The 27,019-nt window shown below is 34.8% G+C and overlaps 1 protein-coding gene across 2 annotated transcripts in view; it reads left to right on the top strand.

Moving 5' to 3' along the window:
• ZFR (zinc finger RNA binding protein) overlaps positions 1-26,545 on the top strand; it is a 71,980-nt gene extending 45,435 nt beyond the window's left edge. The window contains exons 15-20 of one of the 2 annotated variants that reach the window (XM_024755769.1): positions 1,554-1,695; positions 6,316-6,413; positions 7,279-7,374; positions 21,927-22,038; positions 22,157-22,254; positions 24,934-26,545. In XM_024755769.1, coding sequence (XP_024611537.1) covers positions 1,554-1,695; positions 6,316-6,413; positions 7,279-7,374; positions 21,927-22,038; positions 22,157-22,254; positions 24,934-25,113 — 726 coding nt within the window. In that variant the 3' untranslated portion in view covers positions 25,114-26,545. Of the gene's footprint in view, positions 1-1,553; positions 1,696-6,315; positions 6,414-7,278; positions 7,375-21,926; positions 22,039-22,156; positions 22,255-24,933 lie in introns of those variants that run through there. The other variant, XR_003004625.1, reaches the window with a different exon arrangement.
• The last annotated feature ends 474 nt before the right edge of the window (positions 26,546-27,019 follow it).

The raw sequence follows: 27,019 nt of genomic DNA, 5'->3' as shown, positions 1-27,019 counted from the left end.
AAAAAAAAAAAAAAAAAAAAAAAAAACTTGAGCTCTGACAACTGTGGCACTTACTGTTGTTTGCTTTATATTACCATTGTTCCAGATGTGAAGTTTCTTATTGTAGATAAGTCTTTTTAAGTGTTAGGAGCCAAGAGAATTGTCATTGTGTGTCTACTTGTTACCCTTTGTTGAGGCTGCTAGAGCAGTGAAGGGGAGGAGACTCAGAAGAGGTTTGAGGACTTGGAAAAAATTATATAATTTGCAAGAAACATCTTGATCCTAAATTGTGGTATTTAGTAAATCTACAAAGCAGGGGGGCTTCCCTGGTGGCGTGGTGGTTAAGAATCCACCTACCAGTGCAGGGGACATGGTTCGAGCTGTGGTCTGGGAAGATCCCACATGCTGCAGAGCAACTAAGCCCGTGTGCCACATCTACTCAGCCTGCGCTCTAGAGTCCGCAAGCCACGACTTCTGAGCCCGCATGTTGCTACTACTGAAGCCCACGTGCCTGGAGCCTGTGCTCTGCAGCAAGAGAAGCCACAGCAGTGAGAAGCCCGCACACCACAAGGAAGAATAGCCCCCACTCACCGCAACTAGAGAAAGCCCGCGCACAGCAATGAAGACCCAGCACAGCCCCAAAAAACTACAAAGCAGAAAATACTATATCCTAACTAAATAATTAACAATTACACTAAAAGCAGCATACTCTTTCCAAATCATTCTATGTACTTATTGTACAAGTGGATAAGCAAGAGAAATAGAATTTATTATCGTCATCATCATTGTCATAGTTAACGTTTATATAATTCTTACTATGTACCAGGCACTGTTTTAAGTGCTTTATATAGTTAATTCATTTATTCTTCCAACAATCCTATAGGTTAGATAAAATTACTGTCCCTATTTTATAAAAACAGGTAAAGGGGAGTTAAATAATTTGCCCATCTTCATATCATTAGTAAAGTAGCAGAGCTAGGATTTGAACCTAGATACTATGCTGTAAACACTCCGTGTAACTTCTATGGAGTCTTCATTTGTTCATATATCCTGAGACTTATTTCATGTGTACTGAATTGCAGTGAATCCTGGTTTTTCTTCTGTTGATCAGGACTTTCTGCTCCCTGATAAAATGTAGATCTGTTGAGTTCACAGACAAGGTACACTGGGAATGTTTGAATTATGGCTCCTGTTAGTTTCAGATATCTATTTTAGTCTCATTCATATTCTGCAAGTACTTAACTACCCAAGATGCTATTAGGAAGGTACGGTAATAAATAGGGCAGTGTTTCTTTTATCCAAGAACTCATCATCTAAGAGAGACATACACACATACAAATAACTCATATGATAGAAGTAATGGTAAATATTAGTTCAACAAAATTCTAAGAGGAAAGAGGAGCAAGAGATTTATAATATTTGCATGTATTACAAGGCTTCTTGGGGGGAGTAATATATGATCTAGTCCTTATAAAATGGTTAAGGTAGTGAGAAAATGAAAGAGCCATAGTGAAACTGCTTTGTTTGATAATGTTAAAAGGTCCATCTAATTTCCTGTACTCTTCATTACATAGGTTATAAGTCCTGAGAAGTATGACATAAAATGTGCAATTTCTGAAGCGGCAATAATTTTGAACTCATGTGTGGAACCCAAAATGCAAGTCACTATCACCCTGACGTCTCCAATTATTCGAGAAGAGAACATGAGGGAAGGAGGTTGGAAAGCCATTAAACATTCTACTTTTTTTAACTTTTTTTTCCCATTTGCCTACTCTTTAAGATGGCATTAAGCCCTAGAAGGCAACATGCTGGCATTACATATGAATTTGGTAGATTTGACTTATATAGCAACCAGTTTTGCTGAAGATCATTTCCCAGATCTTTTATTAATGTCTTTTTAGCAATGTACTTTTATATAAAACACTCATGGTATTATTGATTTTCTTGATTTTTTTTTTCTTTTCTTGCTAACCTCAGATTTCTGGAAAAAAAAAAAAAGTTCAAAATTATTCTTACCAGCATAGTTGACCCATGAACAAATTAAAGAAATGTTGCTAGTGAGGGGCCACAAATTTAACTTCTGTTAAGTTCTTGTTCTTGTCTTAAAAAAAGACAAGAGAGTTCCATAAATAAAATTGGTTAAATATTCATAACACAGTTTAAGAGGCATTGTTATATATGTAATCATGGATTTGGCTTGTCCTGAGGTAAATAATTCTGGTTCTCTGAGGTTCCTCTTTGGTTTGAAGCGTTTTCATAAATGCAGAGCATCCTAATGCACGTAGATTTGGGCATCTGACCCCACTATTATACTAGAGATATTGAAAACTAAATGGTGTTGGCATAGCTAGTGAGTTATAGCACAATTCAGGGTTTTTAAACTTACTTTACAATTGTAGAATATGAAATCCTGCTGGTGCCAGCAATGTTGCTTTAGGGACTATTGTGTAACATTTTCAAAGCTTCCAAAGCTTTTAAGCCAAAAAGCATGGTCAGTGTCTGCCGTATGTTGGTTCTGTTGTTTTATGGGTCAGATAAAATTTACTTTGTTTCCTTTCATGTTGTTTTTGTACATCTTAATTTGTTGATATGGAGTTATAGTCTACACTAATATTTCTTTGTGATACAGATAGAGGAGAAAAGAATACTTAAAATTAATTTGTCTAATAGCATAAGTAGGCTCTCAATTACTGTCCCTTTAAATTTGTTTTCTTACAGCAAAGCAATTTTTTTTTAAGGCACTGGGCTTTCCACAACCCAGGAAAAGATGATTTTTACTAAAAATGTGATCATTGGGAGACATGTCTAACTTTGCATACATTATATATACACCATATATCAGGACTTGTATGTTGTGTAAGCTTTGCATCTTAAAAATAAATGGGGTTTGTGTAGAGGATCTTTTATATGAGCATGAGTTCCCACTCAAGGTCTGGCTGTGGATATTGCTGGAAAAACAGTTCCTGAGTCAATCTGGTCAATTCATATGCAGCATATGACTCTTAGGATTTGAAAAAGAAATCTTCGAGATTATGTTATAAATAATAGTTGCTGTATTTCATATGAAATTATACTCATATAACCATTTGACTTTATTTCAGAGCACATCTTGTCCAGTTATATTTAGGCTTGCTTAAATTGGTGCAGTATCAAGTAATTTTATTTTGTTGCAAAAGTCTAAAGTTAATAGTATCATATTTGTAGTAGTCTTTAATAATCTATCCCTTCTAAAGGAAACAAAATTATATTTTTGTCTGACCCAGACTTGAGTTATTGTTCTGAATTTCATAAATATTATGGTGAGAGAAGTGGTCAGTCCAAAATTGAAAGATTTTACTTCAAGACACTGAGCTGAAAAGTTGGATGTGCAAAAAGTGTAGAAACATTGATAGTGTTCTTTGCTGCAGATAACTGCAGTAAATCATGTCTTTAGCTTCATTATGAAGATTGCTGCAGAATAACGGTATGTATTCTCTCTCACTGCAGCTCTGAATGCTCTGTGTCTTAAAATCATTTAAAGCCTATAGCTTGCTTTGGGGAGTTAGTACAGGGGTAAGGAAGGCTTTGCCGGAAGAGCACTTGTAAATCGTGAGACTGGCGACTTGCGCATAGTTGTGGTAGCCTCTTAATGCGTAATGGTCCTGTTTGATAACCAAAAATTATTTAAAGGAGATGATTAAATTGCCCAAATAACTGTTAAACACATTACAGATCTATTTTATGTTACTGTGTTTGACAGTTAAACATTAAGTAAACATTTAATTGACTTGAAGCTTGAAATGTACAAAATGCTCTAACCCTTGCTACAGCGTCTCTTCTGTAGCAAGTCAAGTATTGTGTGTGTTTTTTTCCACCTTTAGCTTATCAGGCCCGGTCCAAAGCCTTCTAGCAGAGGGAATTGATTCCTGTCAGGGGTTGCTGCCAAGACATCGGAAGGATTTTTGACCAAGGTTTTCAAAAGCTCAGTGTCACACCTGCCATTTGATTAAGGAGGGATTTTGGATGCAGAGTCTGGCATTTATTGTCCTTTGTGTGGCTGTTTTGTTTGTTTTGTCTTTGTCTCTCCTAGAATTGAGCAGTGTTCACACTAGTTTTTAAATTGTTGGGTGGATTACATATTTTACATAACCATGTTAATTTAAATTAATATATTCCCATTAACTTTTAATCATAAAATAGTGTGGACACAGCATGTCTTCTAACTAGTGATTAACCCCTTAAAATTTATGAAACACACTTTTGTAGGGTAAGAATTTGCTTTCTTTTAAATAAATTAACTGGTTTTGTTTTGTTAACTGGGTGTTAGGAAGAAAGTATGATCTTAGTACAATATATCTAAGGGGTTAATCCACTTGAAATATAGAATGGGTGCAAAAATCCACACTCTAAATTTGACAGAAATTTCCTACTTATAGCTCTTAAGTTGTTTTTAAATTGCAATAGGTGTCTTGGCATCTTTGAAATTGTATCATTAATTTAAATTTCCAAAGTTATGAATGCTTGTGTGCAAAAGGAAAACTTCTTCCATATTGGAGGAAATTAAAACATGAATTAACATTAAAAATTCAGAAACTTTTAGAAAGAGATTGCACATTATCACCTATTTGCATTTTAGCTTTAGCAGATAATGTAAATAAACAAGGGACATGGAAAGGGTTCTTCAGCATGTTCTGTAACCTTGCTTTGGGGAGTGGTTTTTTGTTGTTGTTGTTTCTCGCTTTTTTTTACTTCTTTAATTAGCTGTGCTTTCCTGTGTTCCTTTTCCTTCTCTCAGAATAGCCCATTTCTTATGTTCATTATATTTCTGGATTCAGTAGTTGGTTTTTCAGGTTTTGAGATTGTTTATTAGTTTTTTAAAATTACTACCATTTCTGACTTGATACTTTTCTTTTTAGTACCCACATTCCTCTTTCAGTGTTCATTTTCAGAATGCCACACAGTGTTTGATTATCTGTAAAATTCCCTTCTAATATGTATTCTGAAAATCTGTGCCATCTGATTATGTAAGGAGTAGGAACTAAGAATAAAAAGCCCAGACAAGGGATGGAATTCTTTATTACTTTTTAAATATGCTTTTTAATATGTCATCTACTCAAAATAAGGACAGATATCTTTTAAGATTTCTGAATGCTCATATAAAAATAGACAATCAAATAATTTGCCCAGCGTTGCAATAGTACTCTTAAAGTAAAATCATCTTCATGTTTTCTTTTATCGTATATTTCATCTTTTGTCCCACATATTCATTTGGTGCCCTCAATGATTTATAAAATTATATCCTAAATGTCCCATAATTTTGGTGCTTTTTATCTAGAAGACTGTTTTCAGTAGCTTACTTGCCTGGTATGTAATTTTCCTATATTTAGAAAATATTTTAAAATCACCAAGTGTTGTGAATTAGATTGACTTATACCTATGAATAGTTTGATTAGCAAATTTGATTAGCAACTTTTATACACAGTTTACAGATATGTTTTAGATGAACGTAAAGCTGGCCTTTTGTGAATGAAAAGTTAACTTCCTGTCCTGATTTAGGTTCAGATTTTCTTAAGTTTTATATAGCTCATTTATGTTTTAATACATAAAATCAGTTATTATAACTGACTTTGCAACTTAAAAGATTCTACATATATATTATCAAACCATTCTGCTTACTGCATCTGTTCTATTTCTATACTTATTCTATTTAACCATGTTAGTTCCTATTGCCCTTTTCTACTTTACTCATTGTTTCTCTCCAATTATTCTTTGAAATACTTCATGGGAACTTTGAATTTTAAAGGGCATTTCATATTCCCTTAACTCTTAAAGCTAAAATTCTCTTGTGGAAGAGAAGTCATTGAACTCTTAGAAATGCCTATTTTTGGCTCTTTATTTTTTTCTATGATTATTACTTCATTGATCATCCCATATTTATTGTTAGTTCTTTGACATATTAGCCCCAGAATAACTTATGACCATTTAAAATACTGAACAAACTCAATAGTTTATTGTACATTCTCATTTATTAAGGTGGATTTTTGTGTTCCCTTTTGTCTTGTCGTCTTTGTGCTGGTGCGCTGTGTCCAGTAATCCTTCCTTTTGATTTTATTTTGGTGGGTAGGGTTTATATTTGCAGAAATTATTTATTATATTTCTAAAATAAAGAGTTTAATTCTCATCTTGATCTTCATATTAGATTATGTGAATTTGTTGAAAATAACTCCCTGGGTACTTTAAAGTGTTGACAGACTCTCAAATGGCTCATGTGACACTGATGCTACTTTAAGGAAGTGTCTTGCTCACCTGGTCAAACACCCATTCCTCACTGCATTTTGCCAATTCAATCCATTTTAGATGTAACCTCGGGTATGGTGAAAGACCCACCGGACGTCTTGGACAGGCAAAAATGCCTTGACGCTCTGGCTGCTCTACGCCACGCTAAGTGGTTCCAGGTTCGGAACATCATTTTACTTTTTTCTTGTAGCCTTATGAGAGAGTAGTTCAGTACAACATGTTTAACTGTGTTTAAACATTTCAAAAGATTGCCCAAGCAATACTATTTTAAATTAAATATCAGAAAATGTTAACATAGAAAGCTGGGTATGAAGATCTGCATATTGCAGTTACTATTAATTTGACAATAAACTCAGGTTTTGGGGGTGTTTTGTAGTTTGGGTTTTTTTATTTTTATTTTTAGTGGCTATATTTAAAGTTGACTTGTTTAGGAACATCACAAGTTTGTGTACATATATTATATTCCATAAGGCTGCAGATTAACTTTGCTTTAAATAATGGAATATGTGTTTAAAGCTTTGTGTATAGTTTTAAGATTTTTCCCCCCCTCTTTCTCTAAGTTAATAAGTGTAGGGAATGAAAGGTGAGGAAGCAGCTGTTTGGTTTAGTGACTTTGCAGTTATGCAAAGGCACAGAAAGGAAACCAAACAGATTTCCTTAATCTTTCAGTCCCTAGACAAACTTTTTAGCTCTTTACTTTTTCTTTTATTTCTAATGTAGGCAGACTTTTTTTTGAAGTTTACTGTTTTAAATGAACACAGGTCAAGGTTCACAGGGGATCAAGAACAATTATTCTTGTATAATCTGTTTACTTTGACCTAAAATATCAGCTTTTAAATACTAACCCTGGCATAAAATATTGCTGTAAATGGCAGCTCATTGAATCCAATTTTAAGCGTGGTTATTTTTGTTTTATTTTTATCTGAGCTTCCATTGAACAGTGGTATTTTAACTTTTTTTTCATCAAGGGATACTTTCAGTATTTCTAAGATTAATTCAGTTGGTTTTTGTGTTGCTCTCAAGGCTAGAGCTAATGGTCTGCAGTCCTGTGTGATTATCATACGTATTCTTCGGGACCTCTGTCAGCGAGTTCCAACTTGGTCTGATTTTCCAAGCTGGGTGAGTAATATGTAATTGTATGGTGTGAAAAATAAGCATATAGGAAATATTTATGCAGTTTTTTAATAGACTCATCTTACATCTAATTACCAACTTTCTTTTCGTTTCCTAAATGTAGTTTTTTTCTTCTAGTGAGAAATCCTGGGGTCTTAATTTTCTGAGAATTCCACTTGATTTTCTTTCTGTATTTTCCTCTCCTTTTTTTTTTTTAACTCTTCTCACAGTGTTTATTACTTTCTTTAAAATAGGACCGATTATGAGTTGTACATACATAAAGGTACAAAGAAAACTAAAAGTGAGCTATTAATCTACCTATGCAAGGTTTTGTTGACGTTTTAACAAAATAATGTAAAAGGAATTTTTAAGATTTAGAAATATACATTATTCAAAAATGCATAAAATTAGGAAATTCAAATAATGCAGAAAGGCATGAAGTAGAAATGAAAGTCTTCTCGTCATTTAAAGGCAAGCCATCTTGACACAGTTTGTTGTGTTTTTTTCCTAGGGGAAAAAAATGCATGCATATATATCGTGTATGTTCCTTTTTTAAAAAAATATTTATTTATTTGGTTGTGCTGGGTCTTAGTTGTGGCAAGCGGGCTCCTTAGTTGGGGCTTGCCGGCTCCTTAGTTGCAGCACGCCAGCTCCTTAGTTGCATCACGTGGACTCCTTAATTGTGGCGTGTGAACTCTTAGTTGCAACATGCATGTAGGATCTAGTTCCCTGACCAGGGATCGAACCCAGGCCCCCTGCATTGGGAGCATGGAGTTTTAACCACTGCGCCACCAAGGAAGTCCCATGTATGTTCCTGTTATTATTTATGTACATAAATCCCTTTGATATTGAACCGTTTGGGTTCCTACAAGAATTCAGATAGAGAGGGATTCATTCAGAAATATAACTGAAACTACTGATTCCAGAGTTGGGTTAGAGAGAGTTGAATAGCCAGGGTTATCAATTCTTTTTTTTAACACTGGAGTGGGTCATGCTGTTTACATTGTTTGCATCTTTCTCAACAAAATGCATCTTGGAGCTCTTTGAGAGCTGTATTGACTATATGGTGTTGCCTTTGTATGGACATGCAGTATTTTATTTAACTGGTATCCATTTAATGGACAGTTGCATTGTTTGCAGTCTTTTCCTATTAAATTTTCATTGTATTGTTATCAGGCTTTTATGAGTATTATATACATGTGATAAATGGCTAGGGTCAATTGCTATAGAATTCCAAGGTCAAAGGACATGTGTTGATTGTTACCAGAAAGGTAGATCATTTAAAACTTCCAAAAATCGTTGAACTGATCGTTTCCTTCACACCCTCGCTAACTTTGGGATATCATCATGCTTCTTTAACATGATAGGTTAAAAAAAATGGTGTCTCATTTTTTATTTAGATTTCTTTACGTGATTATTGGCATTTGTAATTCTTTTTCTCTTAACTGCCAGTTCCTTTATTATTCGTTTTCTCAATTTATAACTATAAAAATTAACTCTTATCTGTATTAAAAAATAATTTTTTCCAGTTGTTCATCTGCTTTTCAACTTAACTTTTGCTGTTTTATAAAAGCTTTAATATCTTTGCAAATTCTAATCCATTAATGTTTTATGACTTAACGGTTTTATTTCTGCTTATAAGATTCTTTCATATTTTAGGTTATAAATTATTCACACATGCTTTCTTCTAGAGCTTTTTTTCCCCCATCATATTATATTTTCTACAAATGCTTGCTTGCTTGTTTATTTAGTTGTTTAGTCGTAATACATAGCAAACCTCCTGGAAGGATCTATTTCATATTACAACAGTGGTTATCTCTCAGTAGTGAGTAGTGAGATTGGTAGAGATCTGTAATGTTTGGATTTTACTAGGATGAAGTATATATTTTATTACTTGTATAATTAAAAATTAATTTAAAAATCATACATGGATTAAAGGTGGATCCAGCTATGTTTTTCCAGACCAATTACCAATTATTCCAGTACCATTTAACATTTTATTTAGTAGTGATGTTTGTTCTCCCAACCCCCACTTTGAAATATCACCATTATCATAAACCAGTGGTTCTCAGCCACCATCAGTTTTGCCCTCTAGGGGACATTTGGCAATGTTTGGGGATAACTTTGGTTGTCAAAACTGGTTATCAGTAGCACTGAGGAAGAGAAACCCTGTCACAAACCAAAGTTCCTTTTTTGCAGGCCTACTTCTGCAGCCCTCTTTCATTGCTCGGTCTTTTCTAGTACCAAACTCGTAATTTTTAAAGCTTCATAGTGTGTTTTAAAATTCTGATAGTCCTCTTCATCAGAAGTCTTCCCTCTTCATTCTCTGCTATTCATTATAAACACCATCTTACACAGAAGATTTTTTGGGGGGTGGTGGTTTTCTCATGCTTCTTTTTCTGAAAGAACTTGACTACCGTTTTGTTCAGTTTCTCCGGTTCTCTTGATGATTTTTAAGTAGCACTGTATTGAATTAGTAATTGGTGGAATGTCATCACTTTTATAATACTGACTCTTCTTTATGGGATGTCCTACTTATTGGAATGAATGTTACACACTTATTTAGATTTGAATGGGTTCTGAGCATAGTTGTTTGTGCCTAGGTATTTATCTTTTAGAGTTTTTTAAAATACCATTTTCTGGTTATTGTTTATATATGTTAAATATATTAATTTTGTAACCCACCACCTGACTGCATTCCTTTATTTGTAGTAATTGTTTTCATGTGATTCTCTTGGCTTGGAATCATATCTACCAATCTCTTTCCTAATTTAGTTGGTTGATACTCCTAGAATAATTATGGAATAAAAGAAATAATACTTTACATGCATGTTATGTTTTAATTGCTTTGGAAATGTTTCTAGTATGTAAAGTCTGTTAGCACGGTGGTATAGCCTTTTATTTATTTTTTTTTTAGCCTTTTATTTGAGATCCTTATTTCTTTGTAATGTTAGAAATGTCAACCCTCCCTTAGTTTACTAAGTAATTTTGAATCAGGAATGTAAATTGAACTTTATTGATAATTTTTCAAGGTTTCTTGACATGAATGTATAGTTTTTCTCCTTCACCCTGTTAATATTGTATATTTACAAATATATCTACTGATATTGAGCTACCTTTGCATTCCAGAGATGGATTCTCCTATATTTGAGAATAATCTTAATGAACTGTTAAGTTCTGTTTGCTGATAGTCTATTGAGGAATTTTGCAGTGACGTAAAGGAAATTTTTGTGGTTTTATTTTTGTCTTCTTTGTTAGATTTAGGATCAATAATATACTAACTCTATAAGAATAATTTAGAAGCTTTCGTTCTTTCTCTAAACTCTGAAACAGTTTTTAGTAGCATCAAAACTATATGTTTTTTGGGACTTCCCTGGTGATCCAGTGGTAGAGAATACGCCTTACGATGCAGGGGACACAGGTTCAATCTCTGGTCAGGGAACTAAGATCCCACATGCCGCAGGACAACTAAGCCCATGAGCCACAACTACTGAGCTTGCACGCCTCAACTAGAAAGCCCACGTGCCTCAACTAAGACCCAGCACAGCCAAAAAATAAATAAATAAAAAATATATATATATATTGTTTTTTTAAAAACTGTTTTTTGATAATTTATAAAATTCATGTGACATCATCAGTCACTTATAAAAGGGGTCACGCTTTCTTGGTTTCTTTTATTGTGATTAATTGGTTTGTTTAGTTTTTCTTTCTCTTGGGGTAATTTTTGGCAACTTATCTTTTCCTAGAAAAATTGACCAATTCAGCCAGATAACTCAGATTTTTAGAGTTTTAAAAATACCTGTAGCATCTTTTTTATTTTAATTCTTTGATTAGCCAGTAATAGCAGTTGATATATAAGAACAAAATAGCAAGTGGGTGCTCAGTATTTATTTGTGATGAGAATTCACTGAATTCTTAATAGATTTTAAATACAAAAATTTATGAGCATTATATAACTTTAAATTTTTTAAATGTTCAAAAATATAAGCATTATGCATTATCATTTTACTTCCTGATTCCTTCAACTTCAGTCCCTTCAACCCAGGTGGCCTTGAGGCTATTTCTGTTGTAGTAAGTCTAAGCTTCAGTACTTTCGAGACTGAACTCTCAGGCCACTCCTGGGCTACTCTTGGAGTTTGGAAGTCCAACACTACAGATGGCCCTTTGCCTACACCTAACTTTTCCTCTTTATCAGAGCCATAAACTTCAAGGGACCCTCTCTCCTTTGAGGGTGCAGAGATCTAAGAACTGAGTGGAGGAGAGGATGCACAGGTGAAAGGAACTGAGGGAAGATAGGCTATGACAGGGTAATGATGGGAGAATCGGGGAGGGCAAACAAAGCCGCTGGCTGATCTTTGAAATCATGTACATTTAACATAAAATACACAAGTATTTTGGTAGGTTAAAGCACACCAAAATGTCAGTATTTTGACATATAAAAATCTCTCCTAGTATTATATTTTTTAGGCAGTAGTTTATCCAATTTATTATTTTTTTCCTCCCCTCAAAGAGCCAACTCCTTGGATTTAGCTGCCAGATCTGCCATTTTCCTTCTTAAGTAATTCATTAATTTCTTACTTCATCTCTAATTTTCTATTTTCCTTGGGTTTATTTTTGTTCTTTTACAAACTTCATGAGTTGGATACTTGTTTCATTCACTCACTCTTTAATTATAGAAGTTTTAAAGCTGTAGTTTAAGGCTGGGCATAGGTTTTGACCATATATACATGTGTATATATGTGTGTGTGTGTGTGTGTGTGTGTGTGTATAATATTTTTTCTTTTTTTTCTATGCAGTCCGAAATTCATTTTAATATTGTCTTTAAGCCAAGAGTAGTTTTGAGGGAATTTTTAAATTCTACATGACTGAAGAAGAGTTGCTTTTGTTTTTGTAAATAACTTCTAGTTTTTATAGCATATAAAAATAATGCAATAAATATATTCTACTATTTGCAACTTTGGAAATTTAAAGTTTTCTTTGTGGTCTCATATGTACAGTTTTTGTGAAGTGTGGGCACTTAAAAAATGTGTTCTCAGCAAGGTATAGCATTTAATATATACCCCTTAGTTCAACTTCATCAATTCTGTTCATACATTCTATCTCCTTCGCTTCATATTTTTTGTCTACTTTATCTGTCCATGGACTGACAAAGATAAATTAAAGTCTGGTATTTTGTTGTGTTTTCTACAGTTCTTTATTGTTTCGTTGCGGTAGTATTTTGGACATAGACATTTAATACAACTATGTCATAATTGTGAATTTGAACCTTTTGCCATTATAAAGGCCATTTAATTAATACTTTCTGCTATTAGTTAATAAGCCTTGTGCATTTATTAATATCAAAACTCTAGCTTTGGGCTTCCCTGGTGGCGCAGTGGTTGAGAGTCCGCCTGCCAATGCAGGGGACACAGGTTCGTGCCCCGGTCTGGGAAGATCCCACATGCCGCGGAGCGGCTGGGCCCTTGAGCCATGGCCGTTGAGCCTGTGCGTCCAGAGCCTGTGCTCCGCAACGGAAGAGGCCACAACAGCGAGAGGCCCACATACTGCAAAAAAAAAAAACCTCTAACTTTAAAAAAAAGAATTATAACTAACTTACAATATTATATTAGTTTCAGGTGTACAACATAGTGATTTGATATTTTTATACATTATGAAATGATTACTGAAATAATGACCAGTTATGATTTGTTACCAAAGTTATTACAGTATTTTTGACCATATTCCCTATGTGCACTTACCTCCCCTCTGACTTACTTACCTTAAAGCTGGAAGTTTGTACCTCTGAATCCCCTTCACTTATTTTGTCTGTACCCCCAGCCTCCTAAACTCTAGCTTTTTATATTAACATTTGTCTGGTATGATTCTGTTTGTTTCCTTTGTTTTCTTCTGCCCTTTCCCATAATTCTTATCCTTTTCTTGTTCTTTTTTATGTGTGAATGGGTTTCCCTCTGATTATTTATACAATTAGTTGTTGCCCTATTTACAGTTTTTTGTGGTATTTTCATCTATTTGTTTAACCATTTTAGGTAATGTTTGTTAACCTCTCATCTAAAAAAGCTGAGAAAATTATCACTTCTTCGTACTCACATCCTCTTTTGCGTTTTTTGTTATATTTTCTTTTTTTCATTAGTTCTTTAAGAATGTATTAAAACCTGTTTCTTGATTTATGTCTTAATGTATGCTGACTCCACTTAGAAAACAAGGAAAGTTTACACTTAATGCTTTTTTAAACCTTGAAGGTTTAAAAATAACTACATTTACCTTCTGTAGTCATATTCCCTTTGTTTAATGTTCTGTATCTGAATGGTTTGATGCCAACCATTAGATCTTTTACTGGGGCTTCCTCTTTTTATTTCTTGATTGACTGCATTATATCATCATATAGTTTTTATCAAAAAATGTTCTAAGTTTTTAAAATTTCTCTCATGTTTGAGAATCTTTGCTAGTTACCATTACTTTATTGAGAAATATATTGTTAGGTCACAATTTTTCCTCCTCCATTTATTGGTGTTGCTCCATTATCTTCCAGCACTGAGTATTACTAAATCTAAGTCCAGCCTAATTTTTTTGCCTTTACTTTTTCTACAGGCTGCTGAAAAATTCTTTATCCTTGAATTTTAGTAACTTAACCAAATTATGTCTTGGAATCTGTTGTTCAATATCAGCATTTCATTGAAAACTTTGTCCTTTTTGCCCTGCAGATTTGACAAATTATTAATATGATTCTCTGTTTTCAGGGGCACCAATTATCCTTATATTGCATTGCCATTGTCCTACGTATCTGTTATCTTTGTGATTGTTTTAATCTTTGTTCTCTTTCCTCTTTTGTCCCCTATTATTGTCTCTTTGGCAGTAATTTAGTTTCCAACTATGTCCTAATCTTCTTTGTTATTTATAATTCATTATTCTATAATAATGTTATTTTGCATTTCAGTTTGCTTAATTAACTGCAGTCTTCCTTTTCATCTCAACTTTGAGCTCTTAATTTTATTGGCTTTTTGTATTTATCAAGTTCTCGATTACTCAGAATGTTAGCAGGTTATATCTTCATTTCCTTAAATTAAGATTCTTCCAGAATAGATCATATTTTAATAGATATTTTTAAAGCACTTTTTGGTTCACAGCAAAACTGAGCAGAAAATACAGAGTTCTCACCTACCCTCCTCCACTATACATACATAGCCTCCCCCTCAATATTTGCACCAGAGTGATACATTTGTTGTAACAAGTGATACTACTTGTTACAAGCAGTGACATACTATTATTGCTCGAAGTCCACATGGCTGGGTTGGGTCTTTGTTGCTGCACGCAGGCTTTCTCTGGTTGTGGCAGGCGGGGGATATTCTTTCTCTAGTTACAGTGCACGGGCTTCTCATTGTGGTGGCTTCTCTTGTTGCGGAGCATGGGCTCTAGGCATGAGGGCTTCAGTAGTTGTGGCACGTGGGCTCAGTAGTTGTGGCATGTGGGCTCAGTAGTTGTGGCGCACGGGCTTAGTTGCTCCTTGGCACGTGGGATCTTTCTGGACCAGGACTCACACCCATGTCCCCTGCATTGGCAGGCGGATTCTTAACCACCGCACCAGCAGGGAAGTCCCAAGAATAGATTTTTCAACTCTATTTTTCATGCTGTATTCCTCCCAAATGCACAGATGTTGTGTCTGGTTTGTTTCAGTTTTTTCATCTCGTTAGTGCTTAGCATTGTCAGTTCCATTACAAAATCATCCTTTTATGCTGAGACAACCAAACAAGAACTGTCTTTGAATGTATCCACACCTTTTAAAATACTTCTCCTTTTTCTTCCCCCATGAGCTCTGCTTTGAGGATTGCTTATGGAAAGGAGTAGGGTTTGGCTGCATGTAAACCTTGGGCTTTTTTTGGGCCACGTTACATGATTTGCGGGATCTTAGTTCCCCGACCAGGGATTGAACCCAGGCCCCAGCAGTGAACGCACTGAGTCCTAACCACTGGACCACCAGGGAATTCCCAGACATGGGCTTTGTCTCTCCTGTGTCCTGATTGAATGTGCTGTGATAGTCTGTGAGGTGGATTCCATTGGCACACCTTTATGCTTCAGGTTTCAAACCCAGGATGGCCTCCTAGAGGCTTTGCTTATGCAGAATCTGCTCTGTTTGTTTCCTAAACCTATTTATCATTTCCTTTCAAGAACAATTTCTATTTCCCTGAACCAACAGAGGGTTTTGGGTATGTGAAGCCTCTTTGGGACACTTGTGTTGAGAATTCACAGCCACCTTTGATATTAATTTTCCCCTGCATCTTACTCCTTTGGAAGCTCTTACTCCTTTGGAAGATCTTACATTATTTATTTTTTTCTTTTATCTACATGTTAGTCAAATGTCTATTTATTATTAGATATAATTAGATGTGGATAATTGGAATTTTTCTACTCTTCCTTTCCTGTCTTCCACAAAGAGTCTTCAACTTGGTAAATACCATTACAAGCACTTGTCTGTATAAAAGATGTTTTAAGTGATAGAACACTGACATCACAGGGCAAATAACTAACATTCTTTTAGCTTGCAGGAGAATCAGCAAGTTGTACTTGGACTGTATCATCTCACTCACTTTAGCTTAAAAATAATAACTCAGCACTTAGCTACCCCATAACAGAAACCATCTACTTGAGTACATACACATCCCCAAATCACCAAAAGCTGTTAGTAAACTTTTTTTAAGAAGACTTGACAGTTCTGGGACTTCCCTGGTGGTCCAGTGGCTAAGACTCTGTGCTCCCAATGCAGGGGGCCCGGGTTTGATCCCTGCTTAGGGAACTAGATCCCACATGCTGCAACTAGGAGCCCACATGCCGCAACTTAAAAGATCCCGCATGCCTCAACTAAGACCCAGCATAGCCAAATAAATTTTAAAAAATCTTTAAAAAAGGACTTCCCTGGTGGCTCACTGGTTAAGAATCCGCCTGCCATCACAGGGTACATGGGTTCGATCCCTGGTCCGGGAAGATCCCACATGCTGCGGAGCAACTAAACCTGTGTGCCACAACTACTGAAGCCTGCGTGCCTAGAGCCTGTGCTCAACAACAAGAGAAGCCCGTGTGCCGCAATGAAGAGTAGCCCCTGCTCGCCGCAACTAGAGAAAGGCCATGTGCAGCAACAAACACCCAATGTGGCCAAAAATAAATAAATTAAAAAAAAAAAAAGAAGGCTTGACAGTTTTTATTAAGAATTGTTGAGTATGAAATAAAGTGCTGTGCATGTGCAAAAATATAACATCCTACACATGGACTTAGGAGTCGGAAATTTGTCATGCATGTATCAGCCTTCACCTGTGTCCACTGGAATACAGAAATGGCTTTTATACAGACAAGTGCTTGTAATGGTATTCATAAAATCCTATTTTAGTAGCATAAACATTTTTATCTGTAAAATTGGAATAATAGTTGTATCTACCACCAAGAGGTGATTATGATGATTAAAATTGGTTAATGTATGTAAAGGCTTAGAACAGTGCTTAGCATCTAATAAGCACTCACTCAGTAAGTGTTAGTTATATAATGATGAAGAGGCTAACTTCACTACTATTACAATTAGTTGACCAAACTTCCTAGGGTTTGATATTTAGATTGTTTCCAGTGCATTGCAGATAAACAGCTTCACTGAATACTTTTTGTGTTTTCATTAAGTGTAAGAGCCCTATTGTAAATCTTTAGTACTGACATTACTGGGTTCATTAGTATGTGGTTTTGAACTTGCCAACTGTGTGATTTTTTTTTTTTTTAAAGAAGGTTTTACAGGTATACACTACCACCAAATGAAAGTACCTGTGTTACCATAATCTCCCAAAGTATTTTTTTTTTCATAGCCCTTTACCTCTATCAGAACTAGAAACTACTATCCAAGGAAACTAATAATGTTATCTGTCTGGACCAATTGTAAAGGATATTTATTGAAATACAGTTGTCTTTAAAAAAAAAAAAAATTTTTTTTTAAAAAAAAAAAAAAAAAAAAAAACAGGTTTGAGTCAGTAAGACCTGGGTTTAAATCCTAGCCCCTTAAGCTTCTAGTTGTATGACCTTTTAACCTCTTTAAGGTTTTCTGTTTTTTTAATCTTTAAAATTGTGGTATAGTGGCATCTAGTCATGAGAAATTAAATGAAATCATTTATTTAAAAGTGCTTAGCATGGTGCCTGCCCCTTACTAAGCATTGTTCTTCTTACTACTATTAAAGATGGGAAAGAAAAATATATACACATGAATGTTTTTTTAAGCAAATATTATAATCCTAGGTTTCACATCATTTAATAGGTAATATTTAAGATACTTTCTTTAAATAACTTCAGCCACCAAGATGCTTCACATTGTAACCTAAATAATCATTTTCTTAATTTGATTCTGTTCATCTTTGATGTTGTCCTTTTACTTGTTTCTTTTTTTCCACATCTTTTTTGGAGTATAAATGCTTTACAATGTTGTGTTAGTTTCTACTGTACAATAATGTGAATCAACTATATGTATACGTATATCCCCATATCTCCTCCCTCTTTAGCCTCCCTCCCACCCTCCCTATCCCATCCCTCTAGGTCATCACAAAGCACCAAGCTGATCTCCCTATTCTATGCAGCAGCTTCCCACTAGTCATCCATTTTACATTTGGTAGTGTATATATGTCAGGGCTACTCTCTCACTTCATCCCAGCTTCCCCTTCACCACACTGTGCCCTCAAGTCTGTTCTCTATGTCTGTGTCTTTATTCCTGCCCTGCCACTAGGTTCATCAGTACTGCTTTTTAAAATTCCATATATATGCATTAGCATACAGCGTTTGTTTGTGGGTTTATCTCTGGGCTTTCTATCTTGTTCCATTGATTTAGATTTTTTTGTGTGTGCCAGTACCACACTGTCTTGATTACTGTAGCTTTGTAGTATAGTCTGAAGTCTGGGAGCCTGATTCCTCCATCTCCGTTTTTATTTCTCAAGATTGCTTTGACTCTTCGGGTTCTCTTGTGTTTCCATGCAAATTGTAAAATTTCTTATTCTAGTTCTGTGAAAAATGCTGTTGGTAGTTTGATAGGGATTACATTGAACCTGTAGGTTGTTTTGGGTAGTATAGTCATTTCCACAATATAGGTTCTTCCTGTCCAGGAGCATGGAATATCTCTCCATCAATTTATGTTATCTTTGATTTCTTTCATCAGTGTTTTATAGTTTTCTGAGTACAGGTCTTTTGCCTCCTTAAGTAGGTTTATACCTAGGTATTTTATTCTTTTTGTTGCGATGGTAAATGGGATTGTTTCCTTAATTTCTCTTTCTGATCTTTCGTTGTTAGTGTATAAGAATTCAAGAGATTGCTGTGCATTACGTTTGTATCCTGCAACCTTACCAAATTCATTGATTAGTTCTAGTAGTTTTCTAGTGGCACTTTAGGATTTTCTATGTATAGTGTCATGTCATCGGCAAACGGTGACAGTTTTACTTCTTCTTTTCCAGTTTGTATTCCTTTTATTTCTTTTTCTTCTCTGATTGCTGTGGCTAGGACTTCCAATACTATATTGAAAAAGAGTGGTGAGAGTGGACATCGTTGTCTTGTTCCTGATCTTAGAGGAAAAGCTTTCAGGTTTTCACCACTGATAACGATGTTTACTGTGGGTGCATAGTGTATGGCCTTTATTATGTTGAGGTAGGTTCCCTCTGTGCCCACTTTCTGGAGAGTTTTCATCATAAATCAGTGTTGAATTTTTTCAAAAGCTTTTTCTGAATCTGTTGAGATGATCATATGGTTTTTATTCCTTATTTTGTTAATATGGTGTATCACATTGATTGTTTTGCCTATATTGAAGATTCCTTGCATCCGTTGGATAAATCCCATGTGATCATGGTGTATGATCCTTTTAATGTGTTGCTGGATTCTGTTTGCTAGTATTTGTTGAGGATTTTCGCGTCTGTGTTCATCAGTGATTTTGGTCTATAATTTTCTTTTTTTGTGATCTCTTTGTCTGGTTTTGATATCAGGGCGGTGGTGGCCTTGTAGAATGAGTTTGGGGAGTGATCCTCCCTCTGTAATTTTTTGGAAGAGCTTGAGAAGGATAGGTGTTAACTCTTCTATAAATGTTTGATAGCGTTCGCCTGTGAAGCCATCTGGTCCTGGACTTTTGTTTGTTGGAAGATTTTTAATTACAGTTTCAATTTCATTACCTGGGATTGGCCGGTTTATGTTTTCGAATTCTTCCTGATTCAGTCTTGGTAGGTTCTACTTTTCCAAGGATTTGTCCATTTCTTTCAGGTTGTCCATTTAATTGGCATATAGTTGCTTGTAGTAGTGTCTTAACGATCTTTTGTATTTCTGCAGTGTCAGTTGTGATCTCTCCTTTTTCATTTCTTTTTTTTTGTGGTACATGGGCCTCTCACTGTTGTGGCCTCTCCTGTTGCGGAGCACAGGCTCTGGACTCGCAGGCTCAGCGGCCATGGCTCACGGGCCCAGCTGCTCCGCAGCATGTGGGATCTTCCCAGACCGGGTCACGAACCCGTGTCCCCTGCATTGGCAGGCGGATTCTTAACCACTGTGCCACCAGGGAAGTCCTATTGAGTATTTTCTACATACTGGCCACTTAGGTTAGGCAGGGGGGTTCAAAATAAATGACATCTGGGGGACTTCCCTGGTGGTCCTGTGGTAAAGAATCCACCTTCCAATGCAGGGGGTGCAGGTTTGACCCCTGGTTGGGGAACTAAGATCCCACATGCCACGGGACAACTAAGCCTGGCACCACAACTACTGAGCTCGTGCACCTCAACGAGAGAGTCCGTGTGCCGCAGACTACAGAGCCCACGCACTCTGGAGCCGCCTGCCCTGGAGCCTGTGCTCCACAACTAGAGGAAAACCCGCATGCCACAATGAAGAGCCTGCACCCAGACGAAAGACCCCATGTGCCTCAACGCAGACCCCGCGTGCCGCAACTAAGACCTGACGAAGCCAAAAAACTAAATACAGTAAAATTTTTAAAAATCCAAAATAAATGACACTTGAAAGTCCTTTAATATTCAAAGATTTCAGTCTTTTGGACATCTGGAAATAATACATGTCTGGAAAGGAAAGGTGTTTATTCTACATTCATAGAGTTGTCTAGATAAGTGAAGCTGATTCCTTAAAATACTAAAATTTTTAAATGAAAATCCTTAAAAATTGTCTTGAACATCTTACTGCATTCTTCAGTTGAATAAACTGAACCATCTTAATTTTTTTGTTGTAATTTACATTTATCATTATTAACATTCATTATTCTCAGATTTTTTTAACTTCTTGCTTCCAGCTATCATTTTTTATAGCTCTTAATGTGCACTATCTCTTTTAATTCACATCTCTCTTACAATTTATTCCTAATTTGTTTGGGACTGAAGCCTCCAAATGTCCAGCCTTTTAAGAATTATTCTTACTTCAGAGATCTTAGTAATGGCCTCGGGGTGAATAGGTGGATGTAGTTTTTACCTCTGATTAAATTTATGAGTTTTTTAAGTATATAGCTAAAAATGGATTCTCCCTAAGGTATTTTAAGTTTCAGTATCATTTTAAGGATTTCATTCTAGTTTGCAATCTATTTAATTTCTTTGAAGTGTTATTGGTGGTTTTATTTATCATTTAAGTAAAAGCTACAACTTGGACAAACCTTAAACATTATGCTAAGTGAAAGAAACCAACCAGATACAAAAAGTCACATATGGTTCTTTGTATGAAGTATCTAGAAGAGGCAAATCTATAGAAATAGAAAGTGGTTTAGTGGTTGCCAGGGGATGGAAGAAAGGGAGGATGGAGAATGACTGCTAATAGGTATGGAGTTTTTTTGGGGGGTGATGAAAATGTTCTGGAATTAGAGAGTGGTTATGGTTGAACAACTTTGTAAATGCACTAAGAACCACTGAGTGGTACATTATATCTCAATTTTTAAACTCTTAAGTGGAAACAAATTTTTCTAATAGACCCTTCAAAACACTTTCTGGATCTAAATCTGTACTTTTTTCTTTTATTCATTGGTTTAGATTTTGAGTCTCTCAAATGTAATTTACAGTGAAAGCATAAGTTGTGTTTTCCTTAAGGATAATAGAAGTACAGTTGTATGGTAAATGAAAATTAGATAATTGTTCGTACAGAAAACAAAAGTCTTCTTTACTTAGTAGAATACTGTCTTGCTCTAACGACTTAGTATCAGTAGGTAGGTGTTAAAGAACATATGTACGTGAGTCCTAAATATCGAAAGAATTTTAAGGACTGTCATATTTTAATAGGAAAGGATAACAACTAAAAATAACAAAAAACCTATTAATCTATTTTTCATTTAGCATAAATTATAAAATATTTTAAAGATGTCAATTATATAGTCTTATTATTTTTGTTTTCATTACTTAATATTTAATTTTGAGTGTTTTTATACTATATGTAATTTTTTTCTAATTTTGTGACTCGGTCTATGTTAACTTTTTCAATCTTTAAATTTTTTATTGACAGTTTTGCAGGTAGTTTGTCATTCTGGTATTTGAAAATGAATAATTCCTTTGGGCTGTAAGCTGTTAAGCACATTTTTATTTTTTTGTTTTTAGGCTATGGAGTTACTAGTAGAGAAAGCAATCAGTAGTGCTTCTAGTCCTCAGAGTCCTGGAGATGCACTGAGAAGAGTGTTTGAGTGCATTTCTTCAGGGATTATTCTTAAAGGTAAGTTTTACTTCATTTTTAATGTATGTTTTTGTGTTTGATGGTTGAATGAGAACTCTTCTTTATTTTACAAATGGATGATGATAATGCTTTTTTCTCCCTACGGTGATTGCTGTAGGTAGTCCTGGACTTCTGGATCCTTGTGAGAAGGATCCCTTTGATACCTTGGCAACAATGACTGACCAGCAGCGTGAAGACATCACATCCAGTGCACAGGTACCAGTGTGTTCCCAATCCCAAAGCTTTGTTGTATCACTGCCCTTAAAGTTTTGGTTTTTTATAATTGTCCTTTAGAAAAAATCACTGTAAGTAAACCCTTAGAGAGGATATAATTTAAACTAGATTTCATCAATGTAATCTTCAAGTTTATTATTTTAACTATGTGCGTGTCTCTTTAAGTGTATTATATAAACATAAAAATACAGCAGTATTTTCAGTGTCTCTAAATCTTGGTATTACGTTGTATATCAAGGTCAGTAGAGAAGCTATTTATGTCCTCTGTATGTACAGAAGTGATATGTTGTATGGTTTATGGAAATTTTTGTTATGATTTAGCCTTTCCTGCCACTGAAAAAGCCAGCGAATGTGGTAATTAAAAGTGTGGGCCCTGAAGTCAAGACTCCCTGAGTTTGAATAGCAGCTCTGCCCGCTCATCTGTAAGGGATAAGAGCAGTGTCTGTCTCAAATAGGATTGTTGGGAAGATTAAATAAGTTAACATTTCAATCAGTCTGAAACTGCTATTGCTTTCTTTTTTTGAGTCCAGAAGTGTACCAAGAGGAGAATAAGGTTAATCCGCCCCCTCAAAAAAGGAATTAAGTAAACCTTGTCTCCTTTGATATTGTTTAAAAATTCCAAGATGACTTTTTATGGGAATAATTTCAGTATCCTCAAATTTTGTTTGCTGCTAAATAATTTACAGTTACACAGTAGAAATCTCTCCTCTTGTTAGAATTTAGGAATATATATCAATCACATGCAGAACAAGAGCTTACAGTGTGCACTCCATCCTCAGATGCTATTTTAGTTTTCCTTACTGGAGTACTCTTCTATTTAGAAACTCCTAGTATTAGAAAAAGCTGATGATCAGTAGCAATATGTCTGTGGTGGAAGTGTATTACTATTCCTTATTATACACCAGATATCTTTGGATATTTTCTTTTAATACAGAAGAAAACATTATTCTGTTTATCTTTGGGAAGGACCTTTTGTAAGTATCTCTAAATAAAGAATCAGTATTCTGTTATGATAAATGTTCCTAGTTTCACTTCAGAAAGTTAACAGCCTTATAACTTAGACGAGATAGAGAAGTACCCAGTACTGCCAAAGATCCAGAACTGCAGGCTTACACAGAATGCTGTATCAAGTTCCAACCAAGATGATTTGGGGACTTTTCAAGGTTTGAAAAGCCAATCAATGTATGAGGAGACTTCTAAGGAACTAGACTCATCTAATCTGGAAAAAAGTTTTAGAACAGTAAATTCTCACTTGGATGATTGTAGTCAATAACTGTATCTCAGCTGAAGAAAATAAACAGGGATTAAAAATAGTCTGAATAGCAGCCACTGTGGAAAACAGTTTGGCACTTCCTCAATAAGTTAAACATAGAGTTACCATATGACTCAGCAGTTTGACTCCTAAGTATATTCAAAGAACTGCAAATACATGTTCATTAAAAAGTTATACACAAAAAATAAAAAATAATTTTTTTTCATTTATGCACAAATATTCGTAGAAGCATTGTGCATAATTGCCAAAAAGTGGAAAAACATCCCAGTGTATATCAGTTGATGGATAGGTGGATAAACAAATGCGGTATATTCATACAGTGGAAAATTACTCAGCCATTAAAAGGAATGAAGTGCTGATACATAATATAATGTAGATGAATCTTGAAAACCTTAATATAAGTAAAAGAAGCCAGACACAGTCATATTGTATGATTTCATTTATATGAAATGTCCATAGTAGACAAATCTATCAAGATAGAAAAGTAGATTAGTGGTTGTGAGGGCCTCAGGGTAGAGGAATTGAGGAATGACTGCTGTTGGGCCATGGGGTTTTTTTATGGGTGAGAGGTGGTGATGAAAATGTTCTGGAATTAGAGAGTGGTTATGGTTGAAAAACTTTGTAAATATACTAAAAAAACCCCACTGAATTGTACACTTTAAGGGGACAAATTTTATATGGGAATTATATCAAGAAATAGTCTAAACAGTTATATTGAAGGTTTAACTATGTAGTGAAAATTGCCATTTGATCAAATGACTGTAAAATTTCCTTATATTAGTTTAAAGGGTATATATCCCCCAGAAAACTGGGGAATTATGTCTCAAATACCTTGTGACACATAGGTCTTGTGACATTGATGCCTAACATATTCCTATGTATACATAGCCACATAGTGAAAAATCTTTTTTTTTAGTTCATGAAGTAACAAGTTGTAGAAGTATAATCCTCATTTTGTAAACACGGGGGGAAGTGTGTGTGTGCACGCACACGTGTACCCCATGCCTGAGCCTGTGTACGTGGGCATCCACAGGGAAAGTGGGAAGATGAGTGAGTATGAACCAAAGAGATGTTCATTCAATAAGTGAGACACTTTTTCTTTTGCTGTATATTGTTTTAGGATTTTTTTAATGAACATTATACTAATTTTTTTTAAGAATTATTTTTTTAACTTATGCTTTAAAAAACAAAACAGCATGTACACATTAAAGCCTGAAAATAAAAACATCAGAACATATGGAGTATTTCATTTGTGAAATTTAATATCGTTCAAGATGTTTCTTTCATTAAACATGCTTTTTTATATTGTCATTTGGGGCTATAAATCTAATAAGAATTAATACTGGTTTTTTAAATTAACTAAATTCTGACTCTTTTTGTTGTTGTAGTTTGCATTGAGACTCCTTGCATTCCGCCAGATACACAAAGTTCTGGGCATGGATCCACTACCCCAAATGAGCCAACGTTTTAACATCCACAACAACAGGAAACGAAGAAGGGATAGTGATGGAGTTGATGGATTTGAAGCTGAGGGGAAAAAAGACAAAAAGGATTATGATAACTTTTAAAAAGTTTCTGTAAAATCTGCAGTGTTAAAAGGCAACAGGTGCCCATTTATTGGCTGTTTTTCATTCATAATGATGTCTACTTTGAAAAAATTATCAAGAATTTAAAGAATTTCATGGAAGAACCAAGTTTTTCTACGATATTAAAATCTTTTAATGTACAGTGTTAGGTATTATATGAATGGAAAGACACCCCCCCAAAATTGTGCTCCAACTAGGGGAAAAACAATTGTTCTGATTTTTTTTTTCCCATTATTTTTGGTTTTATTTACTGGTTGCCCTAGCTCCCCCTATATTTGTGTCTTTTATTAACTAGTCCTATTAAATCTTTACTATATTTAATGCAGTATTTGTGCTCAGTTGCTATGTGTATTTTGATATTTTTATTTAGAGGTTTTGTTTGCTGTTTGATACTAGTTGTTACTTTGTGTTACAGATATCCTTTACCCTCTCTTAATATTTTACAGCAGTACGTTTTTTTGTAACGTGAGACTGCAGAATTTCTTCCTTTTGTTATTCTTTATGTGATAGATTACAACACAAAAAAGTTATCCTGCCATTTAAGTGCTCAGAACTCAATGTTTCTGCAGATCTTGTGGCATTTGTCTCTCTAGTGTGATATATAAAGGTGCAATTAAGACAGATTTCTGTTAATCTAATCAAGTTTGCTGTTAGTTGTGCATTAGCAGTATAAAAGCTAATATATACTATATGGTCTTGCGACAGTTTTAAAGCCTCTGCATAATTGATAATAAAAATGCATGACATTTTTGTTTTTAATACTTTTAAAATTATAATTTTAGGTTTGACACGTAGATCTTTGTACAGTTGACTTTTTGACATAGCAAGGCCAAAAATAACTTTCTGAATATTTTTTTTTCTGCATAAGTGGAAAGGGCATTTTTCATATATAAGTGGGCTGACCAATATTTTCAAAAGGAACTGTATCATTGTGCAACTAACAACAGTAACTAGCCCTTAATTATGAAGACATTCGTTATTGGTGTGTGTGAGATTACTCTAGCGACTACTACAGTCTAACAGTTGAATTACCCCTCCCCCTTGTCCCCACACCCCATCGCCCAAATAATTTACAGTTCTATTAACAGTGAGGTTGATAGAGTATTACTGATTTTAAAAAATTAAGGTTATCTAAGGAAAAAAAACAGAAAATTATTTGGTGTGGCCATCTTACCTGCTTATGTGTCCTACAAAAAGCTAAATATTCTAGCAGTGGTGTAATGAAAAGTTACATCTTACTGTTGATATATGTATGCTCTGGTACACAAATGTCATTTTGTCACAGCACTACAGTGAAATACACAAATAAAAACTTAAATTCATATAATGACTTAACTGTATTATATGTTAGAATTGACATAAATACTTCTGCTTTGAAATGACGTATGCTTCAGTAAAACCATATTCAAATTTATTGGCTACTTACATCTTGTTATTTCTGACAAATGCTGTTTCCTGGGCACATAATTTCCAGAAGATTGTGTAATTCAATACCATATTCATTCAATTTCTTTCTTGGGTCAGAATCTTCCCCCAGGCTCTTAGAGGACCAGGAGACTGTAGAAGACAACCGCTGGGGGAAGTAGCACGGGAGACTCTGTTTTTTCTCCCAAATTTTGTCACATACTATCTTTGTAACTCAAGCAAGCATCTTTTCTTTTTTTTTTAAATCTTTCCGGGTCTCATTTTAGTCACCCAGTAAAAAAAATTTGGAATTTTGTTTCTCACAGTTTTCTTACTTAAGAGAGAAGAAAAGAACTGACATTTATCACTCACTAATGACAGACACCATGCTAGGTCTTTCACACGTTTTCCTGTTTAAAACTACCATAACAAATTAAGAATAAGTGAAGGCGCTGTATTTCTTATTTTTTAGGTGAGGAAACTA

This window comes from Neophocaena asiaeorientalis, unplaced genomic scaffold (assembly GCF_003031525.2).
Source record: "Neophocaena asiaeorientalis asiaeorientalis breed wild unplaced genomic scaffold, Neophocaena_asiaeorientalis_V1.1 scaffold93, whole genome shotgun sequence".
Classification (NCBI taxonomy): domain Eukaryota; kingdom Metazoa; phylum Chordata; class Mammalia; order Artiodactyla; family Phocoenidae; genus Neophocaena; species Neophocaena asiaeorientalis.
This window is presented reverse-complemented; position numbering and strand designations above follow the sequence as displayed.